Source organism: Eleutherodactylus coqui, chromosome 1 (genome assembly GCF_035609145.1).
Source record: "Eleutherodactylus coqui strain aEleCoq1 chromosome 1, aEleCoq1.hap1, whole genome shotgun sequence".
In the NCBI taxonomy this organism is placed as follows: domain Eukaryota; kingdom Metazoa; phylum Chordata; class Amphibia; order Anura; family Eleutherodactylidae; genus Eleutherodactylus; species Eleutherodactylus coqui.
The window spans coordinates 221001189-221029175 of record NC_089837.1 but is presented as its reverse complement, the minus strand read 5'-3'; the positions used below and the strand labels follow the sequence as shown (position 1 = coordinate 221029175).

General features: G+C 44.6%; 1 protein-coding gene across 1 annotated transcript; it reads left to right on the top strand.

Annotated features, from left to right (window-relative positions):
* On the top strand, positions 1–25577 carry LOC136631291 (pantetheinase-like). Its single transcript, XM_066605574.1, has 7 exons — positions 1–215; positions 4316–4446; positions 7246–7438; positions 7803–8094; positions 11120–11490; positions 20819–20989; positions 24622–25577. The coding sequence occupies exons 1-7, from the start codon at positions 9–11 to the stop codon at positions 24724–24726; spliced, it is 1470 nt and encodes a 489-aa protein (XP_066461671.1). The 5' UTR covers positions 1–8; the 3' UTR covers positions 24727–25577.
* Positions 25578–27987: the final 2410 nt, after the last annotated feature.

The window sequence follows — 27987 nt, the reverse complement described above, 5'->3', positions numbered from 1 at the left end:
CCTCCACCATGTTCACTGCAAGCTTTTTGCTTTCCATCTTACTCTGGACTTCAAGCTGCCAAGCTTTGGAAAAATTCTTTGGTGCAGTCTATGAACATGCAGTAATACTCCCCGATGATACAACAACAGCACCGATGTCAAGACAGGAAGCCCTTGATTTAATGAATAAAAATATGGATATTCTCGAAGAAGCAGTGAAAACAGCAGCACAGCAGGTACAGTGAGTTGTATCACTCTTTGATTATACATAATGCCTATTTAAGAAGCAAACAGTATTAATGAGGATTTGTCAGGGCACTATGTTAAATAATAATAGATTTTGTGAAAGGAAGTGTGCATAGGTGTGTTAGTTACCATGATTTAGTATAGAACACCCAGACACACACAGAATCATTCGTAAATAGTACATTTCGTAATAAGAATGTATACATAATTAATAGAGATGAGCGAGCAGCCAAATGCTCGAGCCCGCGTTATTCGAGTCGAGCTTTTCGTAAAATTCCCCCTTCCCCTCCCCCCTCCCCCAGCTAGGTATTTAAATCGCTCTGATTTAGCAAAATAGAATCATGTGTGTCCAAACCGATTTTTGGCAAAAATAAAATCTCCATAATGCCTGCTACACTGGTCTGCGTGCAGCCAATCAGCAACCAGGGCACCTTGATGATGTCACCAAACATGTTTTTCATCTTGAATATGGGCAGCAGTTTCATTGGACACCTGCATCACATGACCTAGCCATATAAACATAGGCATTATATTACTAGTAGCTATTTTAAATATGAGAGCAGGACAGAGAAGCTGCATTATGTTTATATGCCTCTACAAAACATTTTCTACACTTAGAGAAAAATATTATGCACAGGATAAATTGCTGCTGGAGCGAAAAATTGTATACCAGCACAAACGATAAAGTGGATTGTAGTGGAGGAACCAGAGAAAGAAGCTACACAAGCATTATATTCCTATACATAACATGATCTGTACTATATTCAGCACAGAATATACTTTACTGCTGATGTGAAAAACTATGGCTTGTTTGGGAGGGACCAAAGAAAGAATCTGCATGAACAGTTATCGTCTTCAAAAAATGTGCTCTGTACTTAGGGATGGATAGTCTGCGGAGTGTACATTTCTGCTGCTGTCAGAGTATATAGCAGCAGAGCAGACAGACTACGCTTTGGAAATATTGCAGTTCTGCATTTGTAGCCTTAGCCGTTGTTCAAAGTCGCAAGTCTGACGACTGCAAATTATTTGCAGGCATTATGCAACTACCTGTGTGGAGAAGAGAAGGAAATTACGCTGCATAAAATAGGGACAGATCACAATATACAACATATACACCTATGTGGCCTTTCGTTCTAACATATCATGACAACTCAGTTAGATGGCTCTGCAGGACCAGGTAGAGAGAAGTAATAATAATCTTTATTTGTATAGCGCCAACTTATTCCGCAGCGCGTTCAGGCATGGATAAATGCAAAACAATACAACAATTACAATGTGAGGTACATTCGGTTTGAAAGTGGCTGTCCCCACACAATCTGAAGCCAGGCAATGTCATCTGTGACAATGGGGCCAACCTGCTCTCAGTCCTTTGTCTTGGCAATCTCACACACGTACTTTATCAGGCCCATGTGATGAACCTGGAAGTACAGCATTTCCTAAACAATTACCCAGATTTACATCCACTTTCGACATTCACACCCAATTGCCTCTCATCTGGCAGAGCTGTAGAAACAGTTCAAGCTACCATCTTACCATCTCATCTGTGATGTACTTACACGATGGAATTCCATATTGGATATCTTGCAAAGACTTAGCCAGCAGCAGAGAGCGAACATGGAGAACAGGTGGTTTATTCCGTCAGCAGACACTGTATGGAGGTATGTCAATTGACATCTGTGGATTGGCTGCAGTTCAGATGTTTGCGCAGTTTTAGCCTGCTTTGAGGAGGCAACCAAAATCATCATTCGTTATGACGCATTAATCAGTATGACCATCCCTGTTTGTCTGCTGGAAGCGAAGCTACAAGGTCTCAGGGACAATAATGTGCTGCTTTCACAGTAGGAGGAAGGGATATCAATATCCAAATTGTTTGGTCAGTCTGCCATTTCTCAACACTGCAGGGAGGGTGGCTTTGGACAAAAATGGGGGCATCTTCTCCATCACTTTTCTCCACCCATGGAGAAGTATTAAGGAGTAAGAGCATGAGGAGAAGAGGAGGAAGGGGATAATAACTAGGGAAGGGGGCTCTATAACCAACCCCAGCTATTCTTAGTGGATGGTGGGACCAGCCAGATGACACTATTAGGCCTGACCCTGAAAAATGTTGTCCATCACTCTTAAGAACTTTGAGGCATATAAGTGCTTTTATGCTGCAGAGTTTGCAGTAGGTCTGTCGTATAGCCAACATCAAAACATAAGGTCATAACTGAGTGATAACAATCCTTGATTCCAACTACATGGCCAAAATGAGAAATTTAATTGCAGCAGTGAAGAGGGACCTCAAGATGCAGCAGTATCAGGACAGACTGTTAAGCGGCTTCCCCTGTGTTTAGTTATATAGGGACAGCATTTTGCATTTATTTGTTCTGTTTTGTTTTATTACTGTTTGTTTGCAGTTGGAGGAGATGTGTGGGTGACAGATCCAGCACGTCCTGGTTGGATGGAACAGTGCTGCTGTTGCTGCTGGTGGTGTGCGCTACTGCTCTCCTTCTCTTGCTTCCACCATGTTTCCTTCTCCTACTATTGCCCCAAATGAAAAATATGTCAATATGGAAATATGGAGCTACAGCTCTCATGTTTCCTTGAGGGGCACAATCTGCCCTCAAGGTTCCTTTGCTCTATTTCTACTGCATCCGCCATGTGTCCTTCTCCTGCTTGTTCCGCCAAAATTAAAACGTACAGGAAGAGGGGTAGCTTTACAGCTTTTCCTTGGAGAAGGACCATGCTTGGGTGTTCTGATCACATGGTAGAATTTGTCAGTTGCAAAATGTATGACATTGCTTTTAAAACAAGCAGCACCTGTTGTCTCTTTTGATAGTTCTATTTGTGACGTTACAGGCAGCACATGGTCATGCCTTTGCCAACACACTTTTGTTTCTCTGGGTTCTATCCTGACTAGTTAGGGTTAACATCTCCTGCGCTTACTAGTTCAGGTCAATTAGTCCTGCAGCTGTTAGCGAGGTGTGGCTGGTGATTGACAGTTCTATCAAACAGTCAGCTTCTCCCTCTTTCCTATATAATCCAGTTCTTCCTGACTGGGAGTTGCTGGTTATTTTTCAGTTCCCTGTGCAGTCATCCTGCTCAATGCGCCTGTCGGTCTGGCTCTTGTGTTTGGTATAGCAAACTTACACTTCCGTTTTGGCTTCCCTCATACCAAGGGAACTCTGGTTTCCCATGCTTGGGTCTTCTGTTCAAGTAGCAAAATTTGTCCTTTGCTAAACTTCTGACTTTGCTTTAAGGCCTCTCTCACACGAGTTTTTTTTTTTACAGTGTATTACGCAGGCAGGTTTTGTGCACGTAATACACAAATTACAAACTTTACATTACTTTTAATTGTGCCTCTCTAACACAGCAAAAAAGATGGCAGTATGCACTATATTGCCCCGTATTACGCATGTATGCACACCAAGACAGTGTATGGTGATTGTTGTCATGCAGCAATTTTGCAACGCATTGCATACTGCTGTGTCCTCCAGTGCAAGAGATATGTCCGCTGCACACAGGAAAAAAGTGTTTGTGTATCAGAACCCTAAATCTAGCAGCAAACCTGTTGTCTTGCTTGGAGCAATTTGTGGTAGTTCTACAGCTGTCTCTCTTGAGAAGGCCCGTGCTTGGGTGTTCTGATTCCCTAGTGGAATTTGTCCTTTGCAAAATGTATGACATTGCTTTTAAACAAGTAACACATCCAATGTCTAAAAGTTTAGCTGTTTGTGTTGAAAATCTCTCCTTTTTCCAGTTTTATTAACAGGTAATTGTTATTGTTCTGTCATGTTACAGATGTTGTGCAGTCACCGGTCGCTGTTTCTACAATCTCTCTACAGGTTACAAGGGGCAAGCTGCCTAACGGCTTAGATGAAAAGGCTGTAACTATTTAATTAGGGGCTCAGTTACTTATGGGGTATAAACAAAGTTTTGTAGTATAAATGCAGTTTTTTGCCTTTTATTCTTGTTTTTTTTGTACTGATGTTTTTGATCTGTGCTTTTATTTTATATTTTTGTATAGTCTGCTTTGGATACTCTGTTCTTGCTTTCAAATTAATAAACATTTTACACTGAAATATTTTCTTTTTTTTTGTTTTGTTTTCTCTAGGGGGCTCATATAATTGTTACACCAGAGGATGGAATATATGGTTGGATATTTACAAGGCAAACAATTTACCCTTTCCTGGAAGATATTCCTGACCCTGATGTCAACTGGATACCATGTTCTGATCCTGAAAGGTATAGAAACAGTCTGACTGAAGTCCTTTCATAACCCTTCAAATCATTTTTCGAGACCTATATTACATCTATACTACAATCACTACAGCTCTCCCTATTGTAGATAAGGCAGTTTTCATGTCTCTGCTATCCCAAAATAATCTAGAAATTTTATCTGCTCAGGTCCAACTATATTTTATACAATCCCAAACCTCTTCACAGTAGCTTCTCAGCAGTTCGTTACTTCACCATTCATTCCCTACAGTATTGCATATTGTCTTTTTCTCATCTCCTTGTTAACCTGCTTTTATGTACATAAAATAATAAAGCAGTAAATTTTTGAATATAGTCACCAGGGTTGTATCTAAAGATTTATGGGTGCAAAAGTTCAGATTGAACACCGCACCTCCTACTTACCTGGCAAATTTTCTTCATGCCAGGCAACTGGGGACTAAATGTTCAAGTTGGGAAAATACAATAAAAGAAAAGAAAATGTCCAGGTAAAAAAAAGAAAAAATCACTTTGGAAATCAACCTTGAAATGCATTGGCAATTGTTTTCAATGGGACAGTAAGTGTGATGCAAAGTTTCCCGTTGATAACAATGGGGAAAACTTCCTGATCCTCCCACGTGGCTGAATGCCATGTCGGAGGATTGCTACTTCACAGAAATGATGGGAGGTGTTTTTGCCAGAAGAACACCTCACATTGGCATGAAAACACATGCTGGCAAGCGCAATATCAAGCTGAATTTCTTGGTCCAACATTGGGCTCACCAGTGTGCAGGTACTCCCACTGCCATCTCTCCAGTGGCATACCTGCAGGGAACGAGATTCCCACTCGTCTCGCACATGTCACTCTGCCACCATTCTCACTCCGGTCATGCAAGAGGAAAACGCTCTTTCCTCCTGTACCTAGCCCTTGCTGGTCACTTGGATTTCACTGGTCTTTCATGGTCCTTTGCTGTCACTGGGCCCTTCTAGTGGTCTCTTGGGATGCACTTTTTTAGTATTCACCTCCATATGTTGTTGTAACTGCCACATGGCTTGAGCCACACTCGCTCACCCTAAGATGGTGTCCATCAGCACTTTAATTTGGTCTCCTTGTTTACATTCATCACAAAAAATCCACTAGCTATGTCATCAAAGGGGTTGATGCTTTTCCGAACATGTTCTGTGAGCTTCCCACATCATAAAGTGGGCAGGGATTCTCCCTGTATTCGGAGTGGTAGAGCTGCTCGTTCTTACAAAAGAGCATTAGCACTCCTTTACATTACCATGCATCATGTTGTGCAGAACAAACTTGACAACATCTCACCATCCATGACAGGATGCAGTTGACTGTGACACTCATGTGACTTATAGTCAGTATGGATAAAATGTTGTCATAAACTGATATAAAAACTGTGGCAGGAAATCTATACAGTGATGGCACTGTAAGTCACAGAAATCAGTATAATACACATAATATTTTACTATTTTATGTCCATAGGTAGCTTTTATGGCTAATGGTTTTTATCAATGCCTGCAGGGCAAAGCTTTCAATTTATAGTAATAGGAAAATCTCAATCAATGATCCCCTTGATGACTCTTTATGGACCTTTCATATAGGACGGAATTACACCGCAGGACAAGCCAAATTCACAGCTGTGGAATTCCACACCAGAATCAGCAGGTCTAACACTAGATTTTGGTGCATAATTTACTACAGCTAGTGGTGCGTTGTGCAGCCTATTCGGTCCCATGTGAAAGGTCTCTTAAACTTAAGGCCTATTTACACACAACGATTATCGCTCAAAAGATGTCTTTTGAGCGACGTTTTGAGTAACAGTCGTTGTGTCATTTACAGCGCAAGATGATCTCTCAACATGAGCGATCACCTTGCGCTGTGAGCTGAGGATGCAGAAGACAAGCGGGGTGGCCCTGCTTGTCTTCTGCATCCAGCTGTCACCACTTTGAGCGCCTGACTGTTATACAGCCGAGCGCTCTGAGCAGAGGACGCAGAAAACAAGCGAGGTGGCCGCGGCTGTCTTCTGCATCCAGCTGTTCCCCACTCAGAGCGCCCCGCTGTTATACAGTCGAGTGCTCGAAGCGGAGGATGCAGAAGACAATCGGGGTGTCCCCGCTTGTCTTCTGCTTCCAGCTTGTCTTCTGCATCCAGCTGTTCCCCGCTCGGAGCGCCCAGCTGTAATTAAGCCGAGCGCTCGGAGTGGAGGATGCAGAAGACAATTGGGGTGTCCCCGCTTGTCTTGTGCATCCAGCTGTTCCCTGCTCCGAGCGCCCGGTTGTTATACAGCTGAGCGTTTGGAGCGGAGGATGCAGAAGACCAGTGGGATGGCCCCGCTTGTCTTCTGCATTCAGCTGTTTTCTGCACGGAGCGCCCAGCTCTTATACAGCCGGGCGCTCCAAGCAAGGTATGGAGAACACAGCTGGACCGCTCTGTTCTTCATACCCTGCCTGTCATCAGGGAGCGGGATACAGCTGAAATGATAGTATCAGCTCTATCCTGCTGTGAATTCCTGATAAGGCTCATCGTTGTCTTTCAGCACACTGAAAGACAACGATGAGCGACGGCTTAAGGAAAACTGCATGATGTCGGTGCAGTTACACACAACAATTATCGCTCAAAAGACGGCTTTTAAACAAATTTTGAGCGATAATCGTTGTGTCTAAATGGGCCTTTAGGATGACTGGGTGCCCTTAACAGTCTAGATTGACAGCTCATTTGTTCCCTTGCATTAGTCATGCAGGCGCCTTATGGCATCTCTCTTTTTTTGGGTGAGGGTCTATTGTCTAACAGTACATTGACTTTCAATTGTGCAGGTTTGGTCCAGCTGATGTTCAGACAAGACTGAGTTGTATGGCAAAGAATAATTCCATTTATGTGGTTGGAAATATTGGTGATAAAAAATTGTGCAACAGATCTGACGTTGGATGCCCAGATGATGGCCAATATAACTATAACACTGCTGTAGTGTATGACTCTAATGGAAAGTTAGTAGCACGCTATCACAAGGTAAGTCTCTAATTTTGACTGCGTCTGTTTTTTCTTAAATTTCAATCTCCCGCTCTGTCACTTTGCAATGTTGCAAATAAACGCCACACATACGCAATGTAACTGCGTATGTAAAGCGTTTATGTGCCCATAGGGAACAATAGGGCTCTATTGCACATACTATGCGGTAAATAGAACATGCTGCGTTCTTTTTTTTACATGCATATTATATATCAAAAATACTAGTATAAGTAGGTCAATGAAAATCAATGTATTTTCATTGACTCTATTCACCGCGTATTATGAGCACATACATTGCACACATAATACACAAAATGAAATTACTCTCATGTGTGCCTGTCCTAATGGTACATCTTTCTTACAGTATAACCTGTTTCGTGGAGAGAATCAATTTAATGTACCCAAAGAGCCAGAGATTGTGACCTTTGACACTCCTTTTGGAAAATTTGGAATTTTTATCTGCTTTGATATACTTTTTTACAACCCAGCTGTTGCACTGGTAGTGGAACACAATGTGGACACTATTCTTTTTCCTACTGCATGGATGAATCTTCTTCCTCATCTAACTGCTATAGAATTCCACTCGGCATGGGCCATGGGAATGGGTGTGAATTTGCTCTCTGCAAACACCCATAAAAATAGCATGAGGATGACCGGTAAGTCCAGATGCAATCTCTCACAAATATAGTCTAACCCACAAGAATAAAACCCATAAATATAAAATCCTCAGTACTGTAATAACTATATATGTATCCTAAAGTGGTTCTTAAAGGATTTTCCACTTGAATGGGAATGAGCTTACAGTACTGTTCCTGCGCAGTGTACAGAGCTGTGCTGCTTCTGGTTGGCAGCAACTCCAGTAAAAGGCTCATCAGTCAGGTCCCGGGTATTGGATCCCTTCAATCTGATATTGATGACTTGTCCTGAAGATAGGTCATTAATACTCGCCTCAAACGCGATTCATCCGGCGGTGCTCTAGGTGTGCTGAACGGCTGTGAAGGAAGTCTCAAAAGTCCGCAGACTTTCTCCACTTCAAATTCATGCTCAGAACCTACAACCTTGCCCTCCACTATACCAAACAAGCCTACTTCACCTCTCGTCTCCTCACTATCCCATAACCCTAAACGGCTCTTAGACACTTTCCACTCCCTTCTCAGCCTAAAACCGCAGCCCCCGGTGACAGATCTCAGTGCTAAAGAGCTGGCTGCTTACTTTAAAAAGAAAATTGACGACATCCAGCAGGAAATAACCTCCCAATCCCAGACTTGCCCCGACCCTAGTCTCGTCAGTATTACATCTATCTCCGGTCCACTCTCTGTACTTCCACTCTCTTCCTCAACAACAGAGGAAGAAGTCTCTAGACTGCTCTACTCTGCTCGCCTCACCACGTATGCTAGTGACCCTCTCCCCTCAAACCTCCTCGAATCCCTCTCCCCGGTGGTCATCTCCCACCTCACCACTATATTCAATCTTTCTCTGACCTCTGGCATTTTCCCCTCCTCATTCAAACACACTATCATATCCATGCTGCTAAAGAAACCGACTATTGACTCGACCAATGCTGCGAACTATCGACCCATCTCAAACCTCCCCTTCATCTACAAATTACTAGAACGCCTGGTTTACTCTCGCGTTATACGCTATCTCTTAGAAAACTCTCTTCTTGAACCTCTACAGTCCGGCTTCCGCCCCCTACCCTTGACAGAAACCGCCCTGACTAAAGTGTCAAACAACCTCCTGACGACTACTCCCTACTGATCCTCCTTGACCTCTCTGCAGCATTTGACACTGTTGACCACGAACTCCTCCTAAGTATGCTTTGTTCCATATGACTAAAGGACACTGCTCTCTCCTGGTTCTCCTTCTACCTATCTGACCGCTCCTTCAGTGTCTGCTTTGCAGCCTCTACCTCCCCTCCTCTTTCCCTTGCTGATGTGGTCCCCCAGGGCTCGGTCCTCGGCCCCCTCCTCTTCTCCATTTACACAGCCCCCATTGGACAGACCATCAGAAGATTTGGTTTTCAGTACCATCTCTATGCTGATGATACCCAGCTATACACCTCCTCCCGGGACATCACAGCAACATTCCTCCAGAACCGACCAACTGTCTGCTGTCTCTAACACTATGTCCTATCTCTACCTAAAACAGTACCTCTCAAAAACTGACCTTTTTCTGTTTCCGCCCTCTACTAACCGACCTCATCCTGACATCTCCATCTCAGTGTGTGGCACCACCATAACTCCTAGACAGCACACCCACTGCCTTAGGGTCATATTCGACTCCAACCTCTCTTTCACCCCTTACATCCAATCTCTTGCCTGAACATGTCAGCTGCACCTCAAGAACATCGCTAGAATACATCCTTTTCTCACCGTGGACATGCTAAAAAGGCTCACTGTTGCCCTCATCCACTCTCGGCTCGATTATTGCAACTTGCTGCTAATAGGCCTTCCCTGCACCAGACTCCCCTCTCTAATCTATCTGGAATGAGGCAGCCAGGCTCATCTTTCTGTCCAGCCACTATTTGGTTGCCTCTGCCCTGTGCCAGTCACTGCACTGGCTGCCCATCAAATACAGAATACAATTTAATCTCACTACCCTCATCCAAAAAGCAATCCACAGCACTGCCCTGTCTTACATTGCTTCTCTCATCTCAATTCACCACCCAGCCCGTGCCCTCTGCTTTGCTAACAAAATCAGACTAACTCCCTCATTCGCACCTCCAAGACTTCTCCAGAGCAGCACTTGTCCTCTGGAACGCACTACCAAAAAATATCCAGGCAATCATTGACACACAAAACTTCAGGCGTGCTCTAAAATCGCACCTCTTCAGGAAGGCATACCATATTCCCTAAGCAAAACCCCTCTGAACTCTGCCTGGTAACATGCTTCCTGTCCTACCAGCTGCAGCTCCTGCTAGCCTTAATCAGCTGACATCTGCAGTCATACTGACTCTGCCACTATACGGTCTGGCCATTGTCTGTGTGTATAGCATCCTCACTCTCCACCTCGCCATACCGTACACATCTCTAGCCCATTTACCTTCTGTATCACCCCCTTATCTGTAGTATGTAAGCTTGTTGGAGCAGGACCCTCACTCCTACTGTTTCCGTCACTTGATTACTTCATGTAACCGTGGTCTTGTATTCATTTCCCCTGTATTGTAAGCGCTGCGGAATATGTTGGCGCTATATAAATAAAGATTATTATTAAGATTATTATTATTAATAGTACGCTCCCGGAAAACCCTTTAATAACATTTATCTTGGTACTAAATATATTTATCTTGTACTAGTGATGTGCAGATCTTTCTGTCTGCTTTGTCTATTGCATGCCACCTAACATATAATAGACAACCAGAGGTTTTTACAGGATTAACAGTACATGACTTGCAGAAACCACACCTGTCCGTGGGTTGTGTCACTGAAGTGAATGGTGTTCAGCTGCAATACCATAAGCAGACTGGACTGGTGTGGTGCTGTTTTTTTAAGAAAACAGCTATGTTTTTCTAATCCTGAATAACCCTTTTAAGGGGCGGCTGAAGAAGTGAAAGTGATAGCTAAAAAGATGACATCAAACGTACAAGTAAACTTTAATTTCCCCACTCATCATTAAAAATACATAATTATTCCAAATGGTTCAAATTAACAAAATATTTCCAATGTTTTTTTCTCTTTATAGGCAGTGGAATCTTTTCCCCAGATAAAATTGTTCCATATTATTATAACATGATGAATGAGTCGGGACACCTCCTGATCTCAGAACTTAATTCCCATCCGCGGAATTCTTCAACATACTATCCTATCGCATGGAACCTGTACGCCTCTCAAATCGAGAACTTTTCTTCTGGCAGCAATGTTTTTAATGGGTACATTTTTGCTGATAAATATACTTTTACTGAGCTTAAAGAGCTAAACGGAGATTATTCCATTTGCCAAAATGACTTATGTTGCCACTTAACTTATACAATGGTTGAGAAGCGCAATGATGAGATGTTTGTATTTGGTGTTTTCAATGGTCTTCACACAGTTGAAGGAAAATACTATCTCCAGGTATGATTTTCAGTTTTCTTTAAAACTACCTAAATGAAGACTACAGTTGGAGCCACTAGGTCATATATAGTGGATAAAATACAGAGACGTTCAAAGTGGTATCAAGTAATTTTACATATCTTTGGATGTAACGAAGGAAACACATGCTATAAAATCCTTTGCATTGTGAAATTGAGATAAAATGCTGTATAGACAACATCAGGAGCAAAACTAGAAAACACTGCCCCGCAGCAATGTTTTTAATGGGACCCCCCTTGAGTAAGAACATTTACCAGACCTATGTGTAAGTTCAGGCAAGGACACACTATAATGCCAAATGACGCTTAAAACTAACTTACCTTTAGATTCTTAGGAATAGTTTACTAATAGAGATGAGCGAACGTACTCGTCCGAGCTTGATGCTCGATCGAATATTAGGGTGTTCGGGATGCTCGTTACGCGTAACGAGCACCACGCGATGTTCGGGTTACTTTCACTTTCATCTCTGAGACGTTAGTGCGCTTTTCTGGCCAATAGAAAGACAGGGAAGGCATTACAACTTCCTCCTGTGATGTTCCAGCCCTATACCACCCCCCTGCAGTGAGTGGCTGGCGAGATCAGGTGTTACCCGAGTATAAAAATCGGCCCCTCCCGCGGCTCGCCACAGATGCATTCTTACAGAGATCAGGGACAGTGCTATCTTGTTGGAGCTGCTATAGGGAGAGCGTTAGGAGTTATTGTAGGCTTCAAGAACCCCAACGGTCCTTCTTAGGGCCACACCTAACCGTGTGCAGTAGTGTAGAGGCTGCTTTTTGCAGTGTTGCACATTTTTGTTTTGTATATCGGCCGTGCAGAGCATTGCGCCCTGCAGTAATACTCCAGGGACAGAAGTGCGTAGGCAGGGACAGAAGACATATTATTGATTGAATATAGGCAGTGGGCCTTTGCACAAAAATTTGTGGGAAAAAATCTATTTGCCCTGCCTGTCACTGTGCTCAGTGTTCTGGGTCCGTCTGTGCTGGGTGTAGTAGTTCTACAAAATCATACGCAGCCAGCTAAGTGTTACAGCAGGCTTGCGCCAAATTATTTCCTGGCTCTGTCTGGGCTCTGAAATCACCGGTGTGTTGCAGTTCATAGTGCAACACTCTGCAGTTCTGTGACACACTCCAGGGACAGAAGTGCATAGGCAGGGACAGAAGACATATTGTTGATTGAATATAGGCAGTGGGCCTTTGCACAAAAATTTGTGGGAAAAAATCTATTTACCCTGCCTGTCACTGTGCTCAGTGTTCTGGGTCTGTCTGTGCTGGGTGTAGTAGTTCTACAAAATCATACGCAGCCAGCTAAGTGTTACAGCAGGCTTGCGCCAAATTATTTCCTGGTGTTCCGTAAGCAAAGTCAGCCTCCAACCACAGGCCAATAAGCGGCACATTTAATTACAGCGTTCTGTCTCTGCATTACTGGTAATACAGCATGCTGAGGGGTAGGGGTAGGCCTAGAGGACGTGGACGCGGCCGAGGAAGCGGAGGCCCAAGTCAGGGTGTGGGCACAGGCCGAGCTCCTGATCCAGGTGTATCGCAGCCGACTGCTGCGGGATTAGGAGAGAGGCACGTTTCTGGCGTCCCCACATTCATCGCACAATTAATGGGTCCACGTGGTAGACCTTTATTAGAAAATGAGCAGTGTGAGCAGGTCCTGTCATGGATGGCAGAAAGTGCTTCCAGCAATCTATCGTCCACCCACAGTTCTGCGCCGTCCACTGCTGCAACTCAGAATCCTCTGGCTGCTGCTCCTCCTTCCTCCCAGCCTTCTCACTCCATTACAATGACACATTCTCAGGAGCGGGCAGACTCCCAGGAACTGTTCTCGGGCCCCTGCTCAGACTGGGCAGCAGTGGTTCCTCTCCCACCAGAGGAGTTTATCGTGACTGATGCCCAACCTTTGGAAAGTTCCCGGGGTCCGGGGGATGAGGCTGGGGACTTCCGGCAACTGTCTCAAGACCTTTCAGTGGGTGAGGAGGACGATGACAATGAGACACAGTTGTCTATCAGTGAGGTAGTAGTAAGGGCAGTAAGTCCGAGGGAGGAGCGCACAGAGGATTTGGAGGAAGAGCAGCAGTACGATGAGGTGACTGACCCCACCTGGTTTGCTACGCCTACTGAGGACAGGTCTTCAGAGGGGGAGGCAAGGGCAGCAGCAGGGCAGGTTGCAAGAGGCAGTGCGGTGTCCAGGGGTAGAGGCAGGGCCAGACCGAATAATCCACCAACTGTTTCCCAAAGCGCCCACTCGCGCCATGCCACCCTGCAGAGGCTGAGGTGCTCAAAGGTCTGGCAGTTTTTCACTGAGAGTGCAGACGACCAACGAACAGTGGTGTGCAACCTTTGTCGCGCCAAGATCAGCCGGGGAGCCACCACCAACAGCCTCACCACCACCAGCATGCGCAGACATATGATGGCCAAGCACCCCACAAGGTGGGACGAAGGCCGTTCACCGCCTCCGGTTTGCACCGCTGCCTCTCCCCATGTGCCCCAACCTGCCACTGAGATCCAACCCCCCTCTCAGGACACAGGCACCACCGTCTCCTGGCTTGCACCCACACCCTCACCTCCGCTGTCCTCGGCCCCATCCAGCAATGTCTGTCAGCGCAGCGTCCAGCCGTCGCTAGCGCAAGTGTTGGAGCGCAAGCGCAAGTACGCCGCCACGCACCCGCACGCTCAAGCGTTAAACGTGCACATAGCCAAATTTATCAGCCTGGAGATGCTGCCGTATAGGGTTGTGGAAACGGAGGCTTTCAAAAGTATGATGGCGGCGGCGGCGGCCCCGCGCTACTCAGTTCCCAGTCGCCACTACTTTTCCCGATGTGCCGTCCCAGCCCTGCACGACCACGTCTCCCGCAACATTGTACGCGCCCTCACCAACGCGGTTACTGCCAAGGTCCACTTAACAACGGACACGTGGACAAGCACAGGCGGGCAGGGCCACTATATCTCCCTGACGGCACATTGGGTGAATTTAGTGGAGGCTGGGACAGAGTCAGAGCCTGGGACCGCTCACGTCCTACCCACCCCCAGAATTGCGGGCCCCAGCTCGGTGCTGGTATCTGCGGCGGTGTATGCTTCCTCCACTAAACCACCCTCCTCCTCCTCCTCCTCCGCAACCTCTGCCTCGCACTCAAGATATGTCAGCAGCAGCACTTTGGCAGCAGTCGGTGTAGCGCGGCGTGGCAGCGCAGCGGTGGGCAAGCGTCAGCAGGCCGTGCTGAAACTACTCAGCTTAGGAGATAAGAGGCACACAGCCCACGAACTGCTGCAGGGTCTGACAGAGCAGACTGACCGCTGGCTTGCGCCGCTGAGCCTCCAACCGGGCATGGTCGTGTGTGACAACAGCCATAACCTGGTGGCCGCTCTGCAGCTCGGCAGCCTCACGCACGTGCCATGCCTGGCCCACGTCTTTAATTTGGTGGTTCAGCGCTTTCTGAAAAGCTACCCACGCTTGACAGACCTGCTCGGAAAGGTGCGCCGGCTCTGCGCACATTTCCGCAAGTCCCACACGGATGCTGCCACCCTGCACACCCTGCAACATCGGTTTAATCTGCCAGTGCACCGACTGCTGTGCGACGTGCCCACATGGTGGAACTCTACGCTCCACATGTTGGCCAGGCTCTATGAGCAGCGTAGAGCTATAGTGGAATACCAACTCCAACATGGGCGGCGCAGTGGGAGTCAGCCTCCTCAATTCTTTTCAGAAGAGTGGGCCTGGTTGGCAGACATCTGCCAGGTCCTTGGAAAGTTTGAGGAGTCTACCCAGGTGGTGAGCGTCGATGCTGCAATCATTAGCGTCACCATTCCTCTGCTATGCCTCTTGAGAAGTTCCCTGCAAAGCATAAAGGCAGACGCTTTGCGCTCGGAAACAGAGCCGGGGGAAGACAGTATGTCGCTGGATAGTCAGAGCACCCTCCTGTCTATATCTCAGCGCGGTGAGGAGGAGGGGGAAGAGACAGCTTGGCCCACTGCTGAGGGTACACATGCTGCTTGCCTGTCATCCTTTCAGCGTGTATGGCCTGAGGAGGAGGATCCTGAAAGTGATCTTCCTAGTGAGGACAGCCATGTGTTGCGTACAGGTACCCTGGCACACATGGCTGACTTCATGTTAGGATGCCTTTCTCGTGACCCTCGCGTTGCACGCATTCTGGCCACTACGGATTACTGGGTGTACACGCTGCTCGACCCACGGTATAAGGAGAACCTTTCCACTCTCATACCCGAAGAGGAAAGGGGTTCGAGAGTGTTGCTATACCACAGGACCCTGGCGGACAAACTGATGGTAAAATTCCCATACGACAGCGCTAGTGGCCGAAGGCGCAGTACCGAGGGTCAGGTAGCAGGGGAGGCGCGGAGATCAGGCAACATGTACAGCACAGGCAGGGCAACACTCTCCAAGGCCCTTGAAAGCTTTATGGCTCCCCAGCAAGACTGTGTCACCGCTCCCCAGTCACGGCTGAGTCGGCGGGAGCACTGTAAAAGGATGGTGAGGGAGTACGTAGCCGATCGCACGACCGTCCTCCGTGACGCCTCTGCCCCCTACAACTACTGGTTGTCCAAGCTGGACACGTGGCCTGAACTCGCGCTGTATGCCCTGGAGGTGCTTGCTTGTCCTGCGGCTAGCGTCTTGTCAGAGAGGGTGTTTAGTGCGGCTGGGGGAATCATCACAGATAAGCGTACCCGCCTGTCAACCGACAGTGCCGACAGGCTAACACTCATCAAGATGAACAAAGCCTGGATTTCCCCAGACTTCTCTTCTCCACCAGCGGACAGCAGCGATACCTAAGCAATACGTAGGCTGCATCCGCGGATGGAAGCATCGTTCTCTATCCCCATCAAAAACGGGGACCTTTTTGCTTCATCAATCTGTGTATAATATTCCTCCTCCTCCTCCTGCTCCTCCTCCTGAAACCTCACGTAATCACGCCAAACGGGCAATTTTTCTTAGGCCCACAAGGCTCAGTCATATAATTTTTCGAAACAATTTTTAGACGTTTCAATGCTCATTAAAGCGTTGAAACTTTCACCTCAACCAATTTTTATTTTAACTGGGCTGCCTCCTGGCCTAGTTACCAATTAAGCCACATTAACCAAAGCGATTAATGGGTTTCACCTGCCCTTTTGGTTGGGCATGGGCAATTTTTCTGAGGTACATTAGTACTGTTGGTACACCAATTTTTGGGGGCCCTCGCCTACAGTGTAATCAAATTAATTTTTAGCCCACCTGCATTACAGCTGACGTTACATCAGCTGTGTTGGGCACTGCAATGGGATATATTTATGTACCGCCGGTGGCTTCCTGGCACCCACCCATGCTGTGGGTCCACACGGAGTTGTAACTACATCTGTCCACTTCTAAAGAAACCCAGTCTGACTGGGGCATGCAGTGTGGGCCGAAGCCCACCTGCATTAAGCACGACATTACCTCAGCTGTGATGGGCACTGCAATGGGATATATTTATGTACCGCTGGTGGGTTCCAGGGAGCCACCCATGCTGTGCGTCCACACGGAGTTGTAACTACATCTGTCCACTTGTAAAGAACCCCAGTCTGACTGGGGCATGCAGTGTGGGCTGAAGCCCACCTGCATTTAATCTGACGTTAGCTCTGCTGTCCAGGGCACTGCAATGGGATACATTTATGTACAGCCGGTGGGTTCCAGGTAGCCACCCATGCTGTGGGTGCACACGGAATTCCCATTGCAGAGTTGGGGATTCCCAGTTGTACCTGCCTGTGACTATTTATAAAAAAACGCGGTCTGACAGGAGCATGCAGACACCTTGACAGAATGAATAGTGTGTGGCACATGGGTTCCCCATTGCTATGCCCACGTGTGCAGCTCCAGATGGAGGTGGCACAGTATTGGATTTCTCATTGCTTCTGTACAGCATTGTGGGCTATCGCCCTGCCCCTTTTATGGGGGGGTCGCTGCCTAGCCATGCCAACCCTCTGCAGTGTGTGCCTGCTTTTCCTCTGGCAGACGCACTTATAACTAGACATGAGGGTGGTGTGGCATGAGGGCAGCTGAATGCTGCGCAGGGACAATTTGGTGTGCGCTGTGGACACTGTGTTGTGCGGGGGGGGGGGGGGGGGTTGGGCATCATGTAACCCAGGAGAAGTGGCAGCAGAGTGTCATGCAGGCAGTGATTGTGCTTTGTTGGAGGTAGTGTGGTGCTTAGCTAAGGTATGCCATGCTAATGAGGGCTTTTCAGAAGTCAAAGTTGTTGGGAGGGGGGGGGGGGGGGCCCACTCTTGCCGCTATTGTGGCTTAATAGTGGGACCTGGGAACTTGAGATGCAGCCCAACATGTAGCCCCTCGCCTGCCCTATCCGTTTCTGTGTCGTTCCCATCACTTTCTTGAATTGCCCCGATTTTCACAAATGAAAACCTTAGCGAGCATCGGCGATATACAAAAATGCTTGGGTCACCCATTGACTTCAATGGGGTTCGTTACTCGAAACGAACCCTCGAGCATCGCGAAAAGTTCGTCTCGAGTAACGAGCATCCGAGCATTTTGGTGCTCTCTCATCTCTATTTACTAACAGTTAAGTGCTGATATTATACCCCAAACCACCCCCCGAAAGTATATTGCATGCTATATATACAAGGTACAAATAAAACTATTACCATAATAACTCCATACAGTTATGGAACAAAACCTACTATAACAAAACCAACATTACCAATAATAACACTATCTAGGGGCCAAATAATACTGCCACACTATAATCACATATTACCAACACATATTATCTAATACCCCTATACAGCTACTGAATGAAGACTACTACAAAGGTCAGTATTACCAGTGATAACACTACATTAGAGCCAAAGAATATCCCCAGACCTTGATCATATATTAGTACCACATAGTGATGGAATAATATCACCACACTGTTATTAAAAAATACCATTATAAGAAGACCAATATCGTCCCTATGCAGTGACCATATTGCAGTATATACCAGCTCTACAGAGGCACTTTGCAGGCCATATAAGCAACTATAATACCAGTAATCTCAGGTTATGTCCTCTCTGTCTGGAATTGCTCACTTTCCCCTTCTTTTCCATCCAGCTCTGGCCACCATGATGACTTCTTCTGGCTGCAAGTTGTCTGCAGAATTTGACTAATACATCTTTTGCTTCCTGCTTTTGCAGTGCATCTTTTCATTTTCCACACATTTAAACATTCTCCCCATCCATTGTGCCCAATATAGTAGTATTGCCACCTGTGGTGTCCCTCATAGCAATAGTATGTCTCCTTTTCTGCTCCCTGCATGCCCCACAGTAAGCGCTGCTTTTACTGCCCTCCACACAGTAATGCCTATGTAGAGTAAAATGCCTATGTAGAGTAATAAAATCTCCTGTGATGTCCGCCCAGAGTAATAAAGCCCCTTTTATGTTCCACGATATAAATCCCCTTTCATATTCACATGCAATAATGCCCTTTTTTTTATGCCTCAGTGTTATAATGCCCCCTTTAATTCCCCAAGTGTAATAATGCCCCTTTTCATGACATCATAGTAGAATGCCCCATTTATGCCCTGAAACAAGTTGATGGAATGGAATGATACTTTATGCCTGAGGAAGAATCTTGAGTAGGTTTGAAAGCTTGCAATAATATAATGTATTTTTGTTCGCCATTAAAAGGGATATCTACAGGAATACTTGGTTTTTCTTGCTGAGAACAAAGACTTGTCTAGCATGCTGCTGTCCCCGACTTGATCAGTATTTCATATATAATTCCAACTACGCAATACTGATCCTACCAGGTGCCTTGTTGTGCTGTAATGAACATACGACATTAAATTATCATGTCAAATAACTATTACGTCATCCTGCTAGTTAAAGAAGCACTTTTGTGAAAATACATTTTTACATCTTTGCCCCCTCACCTTATTGCTTGTCACACTCTAGACGTTTCTTCTGTATATTGCACTCCCTTCCATGCAGTGCAGCCTTGGGTCTGATACAGGCACCGTTTTGAGCAGCTGCAGACTGTACCATATTTGCCTACTGAGAGGACACTGTAAATATCGTTAACATCTACATTCACCAAAATAAGTTAAAGACCATAAGTATGCAGTCATACAGGATGAACTATCACCTCCATTATAACTGTGCAATACAAGCTGATTTATATAAACTGGGAGGCTGATTTCATAAAGCATTTTTAAAAAATCACGGGAATGTACCTGAAAAGCAAAAGAAGGCTTACAAAAATTATTGTTTCTGAGTCAAACTCTGCTAATGAGTATGACCCAATTTTTCTGGAATTATCCTATCATCAAGAAGTGAGTCTGTACCCGCTATACCCCCAAGTTTTTACTGAGGCACATAGTGTCTATGTCAACAAATTCTAGAGCCCTTCACAGTAATAGACAAGTTAAAAACTATAATATTTAAAAACTCATGGGCTTACATGAACAAACACACATATAACACATACATAGAATCTCTAATAGCCCACTGATTTGTAGGAGCCCAGATAACTCCAGAAATCATGGACAAATATAGGGTATTGTCAATCTAGATGCAAGAAATAAATAGCTCTTAATTGAGAGCTATATATATCGCGGCTATTATGTCGTGGCTATATGAGAGTGTGGATGTTTCTAATTAAAGCTGTCAGTATCGGGTGCAGAGATTAATAGAAACTCTGCTAGACATATGAATGGTTCTTAATACTGGTTCTAGTGCCACAGTTGGTCAATGGCACCTTATAAATAGCTTTTAATTTTGGCTCTGAATCCAGTGCTCAAGATGGTCAATGGCACCTCGTGGATAATTCTTAGTTTTGGTTCGACGCGTTTCTATGTCTGATAGCGACATTTCATCAGGAACCTTAGAGTAGTAGTATCAATATTAGATAATGATATTGACCACTAAAAGCTGTGAGGGTATGGCTGGAATGACTTTTGATAATTGCCGGAGGCCGGTGAATAGAAAATCCCCACTTCCAGAAATCGCTGCCTCTGGTTGGCTGAGCGCTGTATTCAATGAAAGGCTGAGTGCTGTGACCAATCACAGACAGTGCTCAGCTGTCATTCAATGACGACTGAGTGGTGCCTCTAATTGGTCACAGCACTCAGCCAATTGGAGCCCTAAGTGAGTTTCTCCAGTGAAGGCAAGTCTTTTATGTTATTATTTTGTTGAAGTAGTAGATTCACTAGTGAAAGTTATTATCAGAAGTTGTTAGCCCTTTCACATTGTTTGTAGAGTTGTGATTAACGTCTGATTTATAGCTAAGTAGTTGTGAACTTAAAATAAAAAATTGCTATCAAAAATTAATTTCAGCATTTTTTCAGGTATGCACAATGCTAAAGTGTCAAAGTATGGATTTTAAATCATGTGGGGAGTCTGTTGAGACAGCCGCAACCAAATTTAAGTCGTTTTCCATAAGTGGGAATTTCTCTACTTCCTTTGTATTCCCAGAGGTTTTGCTGACTAATATTCATTTGGCTCCTGATATGTTCCAGGTAAGTAACACTTACTTTTGGATTTCCATTGTATATTCATTGAGATTCTGTGGATACATAGAGGAAGTTAGAAACAAGAAGTGCTAGTCAAGACCCAATTGTTTATCTGAATACTAACTGGGATAACCTTGCTTCTTAATAAGGAATGCACTTTGCCTGGGGGAATCCCAAAGCCACCCCAGATTAATCTGTAATAGCAACAGCCGCCAGATAGCAGTCTCATAGTTGCTTGAAACTACAGGTGAAGATGGGCAGATTTTAATCAGAGTTAGGATCAGGCAGAAGGGAGAGCAAGCCAATATGATGGGCCAACCCAGGAATCGGGAACAGAAAAATGACAAACAACGCCTTTACAAGTTAACAGGAGGGGTATAACTTGGGTGTATTAGGCACTGTCGTGATGCTTACAGAATGTCTATATGTCAGAATGCTAGAAACCCCCACAAATGACCTCATTTAAAAAATAAAAAAAAACACCCCTTAATATATTCACTTAGGGGTGTCTTTTTGGGACCCAATTGTTTTTTCAGGAATTAATGCAATTTAGAGGAGAAAAAATAAAATTTCATATTTTTGCAAATATGTCATTTTAAAGACATATTATTTTTCTATAGTGCGCATGAAAATGAGGATTTACACCCCAAAATGGATACCACTGTTTGTCCGTATGCACAACAGGGCCCAAACTGAAAGGAGCAGCCGGTGGCCCCATTGCACACTTGTAGAGTCCTTGAGCGGCCAAAATGACAGAGAACCCCCACAAATGACCCCATTTTGAATACTAGACCCCTTAACGAATTCATCTAGGGGTGTACTGTGTACTTTGACCCCACAGTTTTTGAATGAATCTAAGTAAAGCAAAAGGAAAATTACAATTTTCCTTTTTTTGGCATTCGCTACATTTTAAAAACTGTTTTTTTGTATAGCACGCATATGAATGAAGACTTGCTCCCCAAAATGGATCCCCCTGTTTGTCCCGTGTTCAGAGACATACCCTTTATGGCTCTAATCTTATATCTGTATGTGCAACGGTGCTCAAACTGAAAGGAGCAGCCGGTGGCTTTCAGAACAGAAGTTTTGCTTGAAGGTGTTTCAGGCCCCATTGCCCACTTGTAGATCCCTTGAGCGGCCAAAACGATGGAGAACCCCCACAAATGACCACATCTAGAAAACTAGACCCCTTTGAATTAATCTAAGCAAAGCAAAATCACAGAGGTGAGAGGGAAAACAAAAGCTATTGCTTTTCCTCTCACCTATGTGATTTTAACTTAGTTTACAGTGAGACTGTGTAGGTTCTGATGGACGCATGGTGGCCTTGCTGTCGGACCATCAGCTTATACGTCTTGGCCAAAATGCTGAACTAACACCCGCATTTTATTAGTGTCAATCACAGAAAATGGCCGTTACTTACTGACTGAGGAGTGCATATAGATGCATCCTCCTCTCACCATGCAGGTAGCTGACTACCAAATGGAGGAGCCAATAACACCTGTGAGGGCACCGATGAAACACCCACTCACACTGCCTCCTGATAATGAGGGGGGTGGATGCTTGGTGTACACTCCCACACATAGTGGATACAGGGTGCCAGACCATTCTGATATATGTAGTTGACCATGCAGACCAGCAACCTATTAATGACGCCATGATAATTCGGCGGGTTGCCCTGCATATCCATCAGTGAACCACATTGGTACTACCACCCTGGGCTCCCCCTGGAGTCTTAATGCCACACTGCATGTGAATGATAGATAATAAATGCAAGGCATTGGTTGGATGTTGGCCAAGATACATGAGCCCACTAACCACTTCACGGTTCCTTGCGTTGTAGTGGGTCCCTACACTAATATAAATGCATCACAGAAGGGGAAATCAAGAATTTAAAAACAATCACAGAAAATGGCCATTACTTACTGACTGAGGAGTGCATATAGATGCATCCTCCTCTCACCATGCAGGTAGCTGACTACCTAAAGTCTGAAAGATAAATAAAATCTTGTGTACCCTGAGTGGTAAATGAACAAACTATTAATCAGACTGCCCAGTGACCAGTGGTCCCATTTTTAGATGTCATTAGATAAGAAGTTTACTCTTTTTCTGCCGATATACAACGGCACTATCTGCTGGCTAAAGCCAGTACTGCATGAGGTGACACATTGGATAGGCTCCGACAGCAGAGAGGCTGGCAATATACAGTAAGAGAACCTCGATGGATGTCTTCCAACATCGGAGCTGTACAGCCTTAAATCATAATGTCTTCAATGGTCAGACAGTGGATTGGAAAGGGTTAAAATACAGCTTCAACTGGTGATCTGGCCACCTAATTTCTACTAAGTCTAGATATATCTCTTTGATCTAATCTCTACTAAAGTCTGAAAGATAAATAAAATCTTGTGTACCCTGAGATAATAATAGGCATCTAGATATCGTGTAGTGGTGAATGAACAAACCATTAATCAGACTGCCCAGTGACCTGTGGTCCCATTTTTAGATGTCATTAGATAAGAAGTTAATTTATGTCTGTGTATTGTATTTGCACACCATTAGTTCTCGGTAATACATCTATGTTTATATAACATTATTGGCTTAAACTGGGATCTATACTAGATGATAGTCTCAGAATATAGGGGTTGACATCTTACTCTTTGAAAAAAGTGATGAAGAGACGGTGCCTCCTAGTATCATAACTCTGAGACCACTGAAGGGACTGATTTACCCATTCCCAGGTGATAAGCTCATTTAATAATAAAGTGTGGTCCTGGCATTTATTAGGAGTTATAAGAAGTTTACACACATTTTTTAAGGGTATTAAATAAAAGTTAATTTTTAATTCTTTGGTTCTTATCGGTGATTCATGAATCAAAAATACCACCAAAATGGAGCAATTTGTGATGTAATTAAGCCATGAAATTGGTGGTACACAGCCTTAAAATTTGACAGAGGTCTTAAATTCAACAGAGCGACTGTGATAAATCTGGTACACCCTGTCTGCCTGTCTCACTATTAGACAGTATTAATAAATCTGCCTCACTGTTCTTGACTTAAAGAGAACTGTCATCACTCCTGACCTGTCTGTTTAAGCAAATAATTGCCCCCCTCCAGGAAAAAAAAGGTTGGACCATCAATTCTAAGAACTCCACATTGTGCTATTTATGTTGCTCTTCCAAGGAACTGATGAACACATTGACAACTGTGCGTTACCTGTTGAGGGTACGTCCCTACACACTCTGACACATCTATCAGGACTAGCAGTGTCAGATTGTATAGGAACACACCCCTTTTGACCCCTTTGACAAGTAGAATGGTACTGCCCAGTTATAAATTTATTAACAAATTTCTAGGAAAAAATAACACAGAAACACAGATTGCAGAGTTCTAAAAAAAAGAATTGCGATTTTATGGAGAAGGTAAATATTTCCTTTTTAAATAGGGAAGAGCTACAATACCAGACAGGGCTCATGGGTGAAAGTGGTGTCTTTTCTAGAAAAAAAGGGCACTTCTTTTCTAATCCTGGACAATTCTAGACAACCTCTTTCAATTATAGACTGCAAGAAGGAAGCAGAACATCGCACCCGGAAGCTTTCTACAGTTATTGTAATATTCAAGTTTTTGTTATGATTGTGTTCCTTTAGGTGTTGAAGGATGGACGCCTTACAAGTAAATCTGGAATTTCTTCACATCCACTGTTAAGTGCAACTCTGTTTGGAAGATGGTATCAAAAAGACCCCAAAATATGATGTAGAGACTATATTCGGTGTTGGAAGAAATATTCTGTGCAATGTCACCAATTTAATACCAGCTGAAGAGTTCAGTTGTATTTCAAAAGTAACTTGTGTTTGGGTTGTTTTCTTGGCAAATTCCACTTTTTTTCTTTTTCTTTGTGTATTCACGTACTTTACGCCACTAATTTTTTTGTGATTTATGAGATATATGTTCCGAATTGTGATCAATAAACTTTATTGCACTGTTTATAAAATGTTAATTTAAGAAACCAGTATTACAGTTACCTTTACTGTCCCTCTAAAGCCTTTACATATCTTTGTGCCACTGAAGAACACTTATGTGATGTAAGACCACAGTCATGGTTCCCCGCTACATTAAAAGATTAACACGTGTGTCACACTAGCGTATTTGCGTGCACATTTGCACCACATTATTTACATCTGGCATTGCATATTTGTGTGCGCATTAGCATTTTTACTGTACTTTTTGAACACGCAGGTTATGTGCAATTGTGCACTCAAAATAAAACATGCACCAATGCTCTCAGCCATTGAAAGGGCCAATTCAATTTATGAGATCAAGATATGTTCTTTTCCTGTGCAAATGCACAGGAAAGTAGAGCATGCTGCATTGTATTTTGTGTGACGCAATTGTGCATGCAAAATATGCGCTTGTTAACGAACCCAATGAAATCAGATGATAGTAGCATTAAAATTCCAGCACAGGCAGATACAATTCATAAGATTTATTTAAAGGGACACAGTCATCCCCATTGAGCCTCATAAACTAATGCAGAATCCCGCAGCGGGGTCCCTCCTTTCCTGCAGACATGAAGCCTATAAATTGATAATACTCACCTGTCCGGACGCTGTGGGTTCCCGTCCGTCGCAGCCGGATCTTCTTTCCTTCTCCCCGGGGGATGTGCTCGGCACGCCGGTAGCGTGTTGCGCGCATGTGCCATGCACTCTTCTTTTTTTTTTTTAATCCCTGCATACCGCGGCCCCACGGAAATTAAGAATTAATTAAGAAATTAAGCTGCGGGTGTGCTGCAGATGCGGACGGCTTCCATAGGCTTCAATGGAAGACTGCGGGAGCCGTCCATGCGGGAAACCCGCAGAAAATGGAGCATGCTGCGGGTGATTTCCCGCATGTGTGATCCGCACAGCGGAGAAAAATGACATCTGCAGGTATTTACTTACCTGCGGGTGTCTAATGCATCTCTATGGGTGTGGATCATGCGTGCGGGACACCGGCGCGGATTTCATAAATATAAATAGCCAGTGGATATGAGGCCTTAGTTCTGATGCAAAGACAATTAAACGCTTCATCGTTTTCTCTGTCTCTCTCTTAGAGATTTCTCAGAGACATTCCCACAGTTGCAGTTATCTGTAAGGGTACTCTGGTGCTTGTGATTGCAGCTAGTGAGTGTTTCAGGTGATGGGCCTATTATGTCTCCTGAGCTTCACTATGCTTTCAGGGGTTTGTGTAAACTCACTGTTGTGTAGACATGTCCTGAAATTGAAGCTCCTCACTGCTGCTGGTTACGGTAAAGTCTTTGCTCCCTCTCATGAAACAGGCTTCATCCACTCCAGGCTACTGCACCTCCTCTTCTCACTTCTCACTCCGACTCCATAGGAAAACAGGCACAGGCCAAGCAGTAGGGATATTGCTCGGCTTCTTCCATTCTCCTCAAATGCTCCTGTCTTGCAGAGACCTATTCTCTCTTCACTCTTGCACTCTCTGAGCAGAACTTCTTGCATAGACGGCGCTCTCAGACTATCTTTTGCAAGACTCCGAAGCAGATTGCACAGCTCAGCATCAGCACAGCATCATTACAAAACACATATACATAGCACGATCACATGACTAACAAAAAGATACATTCTCAGACAGACATCTCACATACCAGACAGTTAAGGCCGCCTGCAGACGAGCGGAAATCCCGCCGCGGGATTTCCGCCGCTGAAAGTCTGCATAGGAGTGCATTACAATACGCACTCCTATGCAGACGGCCGCGGTTTGGCCGCACGAAATCTCACGCGGCAAACAAACCGCGGCATGTTCTAATTTTCTGCGGGGCACGCACTCACCTGGCCGCCGGCTCCGGTCTGCGCATGCGCCGGCTGCGCGGCAGCCGGCACATCAAAGAGCCGGGGCCGCCAGGCGCGGGTGAGTACGCGGTCGTCCCTGCAGGCTCTGGGGTCGGATCGCGCGGCGAGATTTCTCGCTGCCGGATCCGACCCGCTCGTCTGCAGGCGGCCTAACTCTTGAGCTTCTGCAGCTATGCAACACATTCAAAGCAGATTAGTGCTGCAAGCAAAACAAGGGCAATTACAAATGCACGAGACACATAGATCCCTAAGTCAAATTCTAGAAACTTCTGGAAAGTGTTAGGGGTTAATCCTATTTTTAAATAACCTAACATAAGAAAGATAAGGAAACAGTGTAATAAATGTGACATTAGTTATTTGGTTGTATAATGTTATGTATTATGGAAATGAAAAATATGTAAAACATTCCGGAAGTTGCTAATAGAATTTGGATATAGAATCATATGTCAAAAGGTATATTCAAGCGTTTAATTGAATAATGATTTTAAAATACTAAATGTATGATTTCATTCAGCCATCTTGACTACAAGTTTGAACCTTTGACCAGAATATACTGAATATACTAAGTAAGGTGGCTAAAACAGTTTTATGTACAAACTAGAAACAATGCCCCCTCTTTTGATGTGCAAATTGTTGAACTTAACATGATGGGAATTTAAGATTACATTCTGGTCTGGGAAGAGGTGTAATTAAGTTTGTACTCAGACAGTGTGGAGTCAATCTTTATGATCCTATGTAACTGTTTGATGTTCACTTCACACAGGAGTGGGCTGATACCTTTTGTTTAGAAGGCTTTGATTTACAGCCATATTGTAATCTGTTGGAATGAGGACTTGGTCAGCAATATTAGAATGTAAAGTAGTTTGAAACTTAGTATCAGGCAACATTTGGAAACGCCTTCTTTTCATCTTGTATAAAAACTGGTAATGTCCAACAATAAAGTAGAATTCATTCTGATTCACTAGACTGTGTGTGTGTAGTGGCTTATTATGGTTCTCTCCTATGAGTACTCATTATAACTTTCCTTTGAATTTGGACTCAGGCAACATCAGCACTGGTCTCCGTTGACAGACCCCCAACAGTTTATTTGGCACCCGAATGTGGGGGCAGAGGCTAACTCCTTACCTGCAGCCGATACCTGACAACCCTACCTGCCGACCAGCC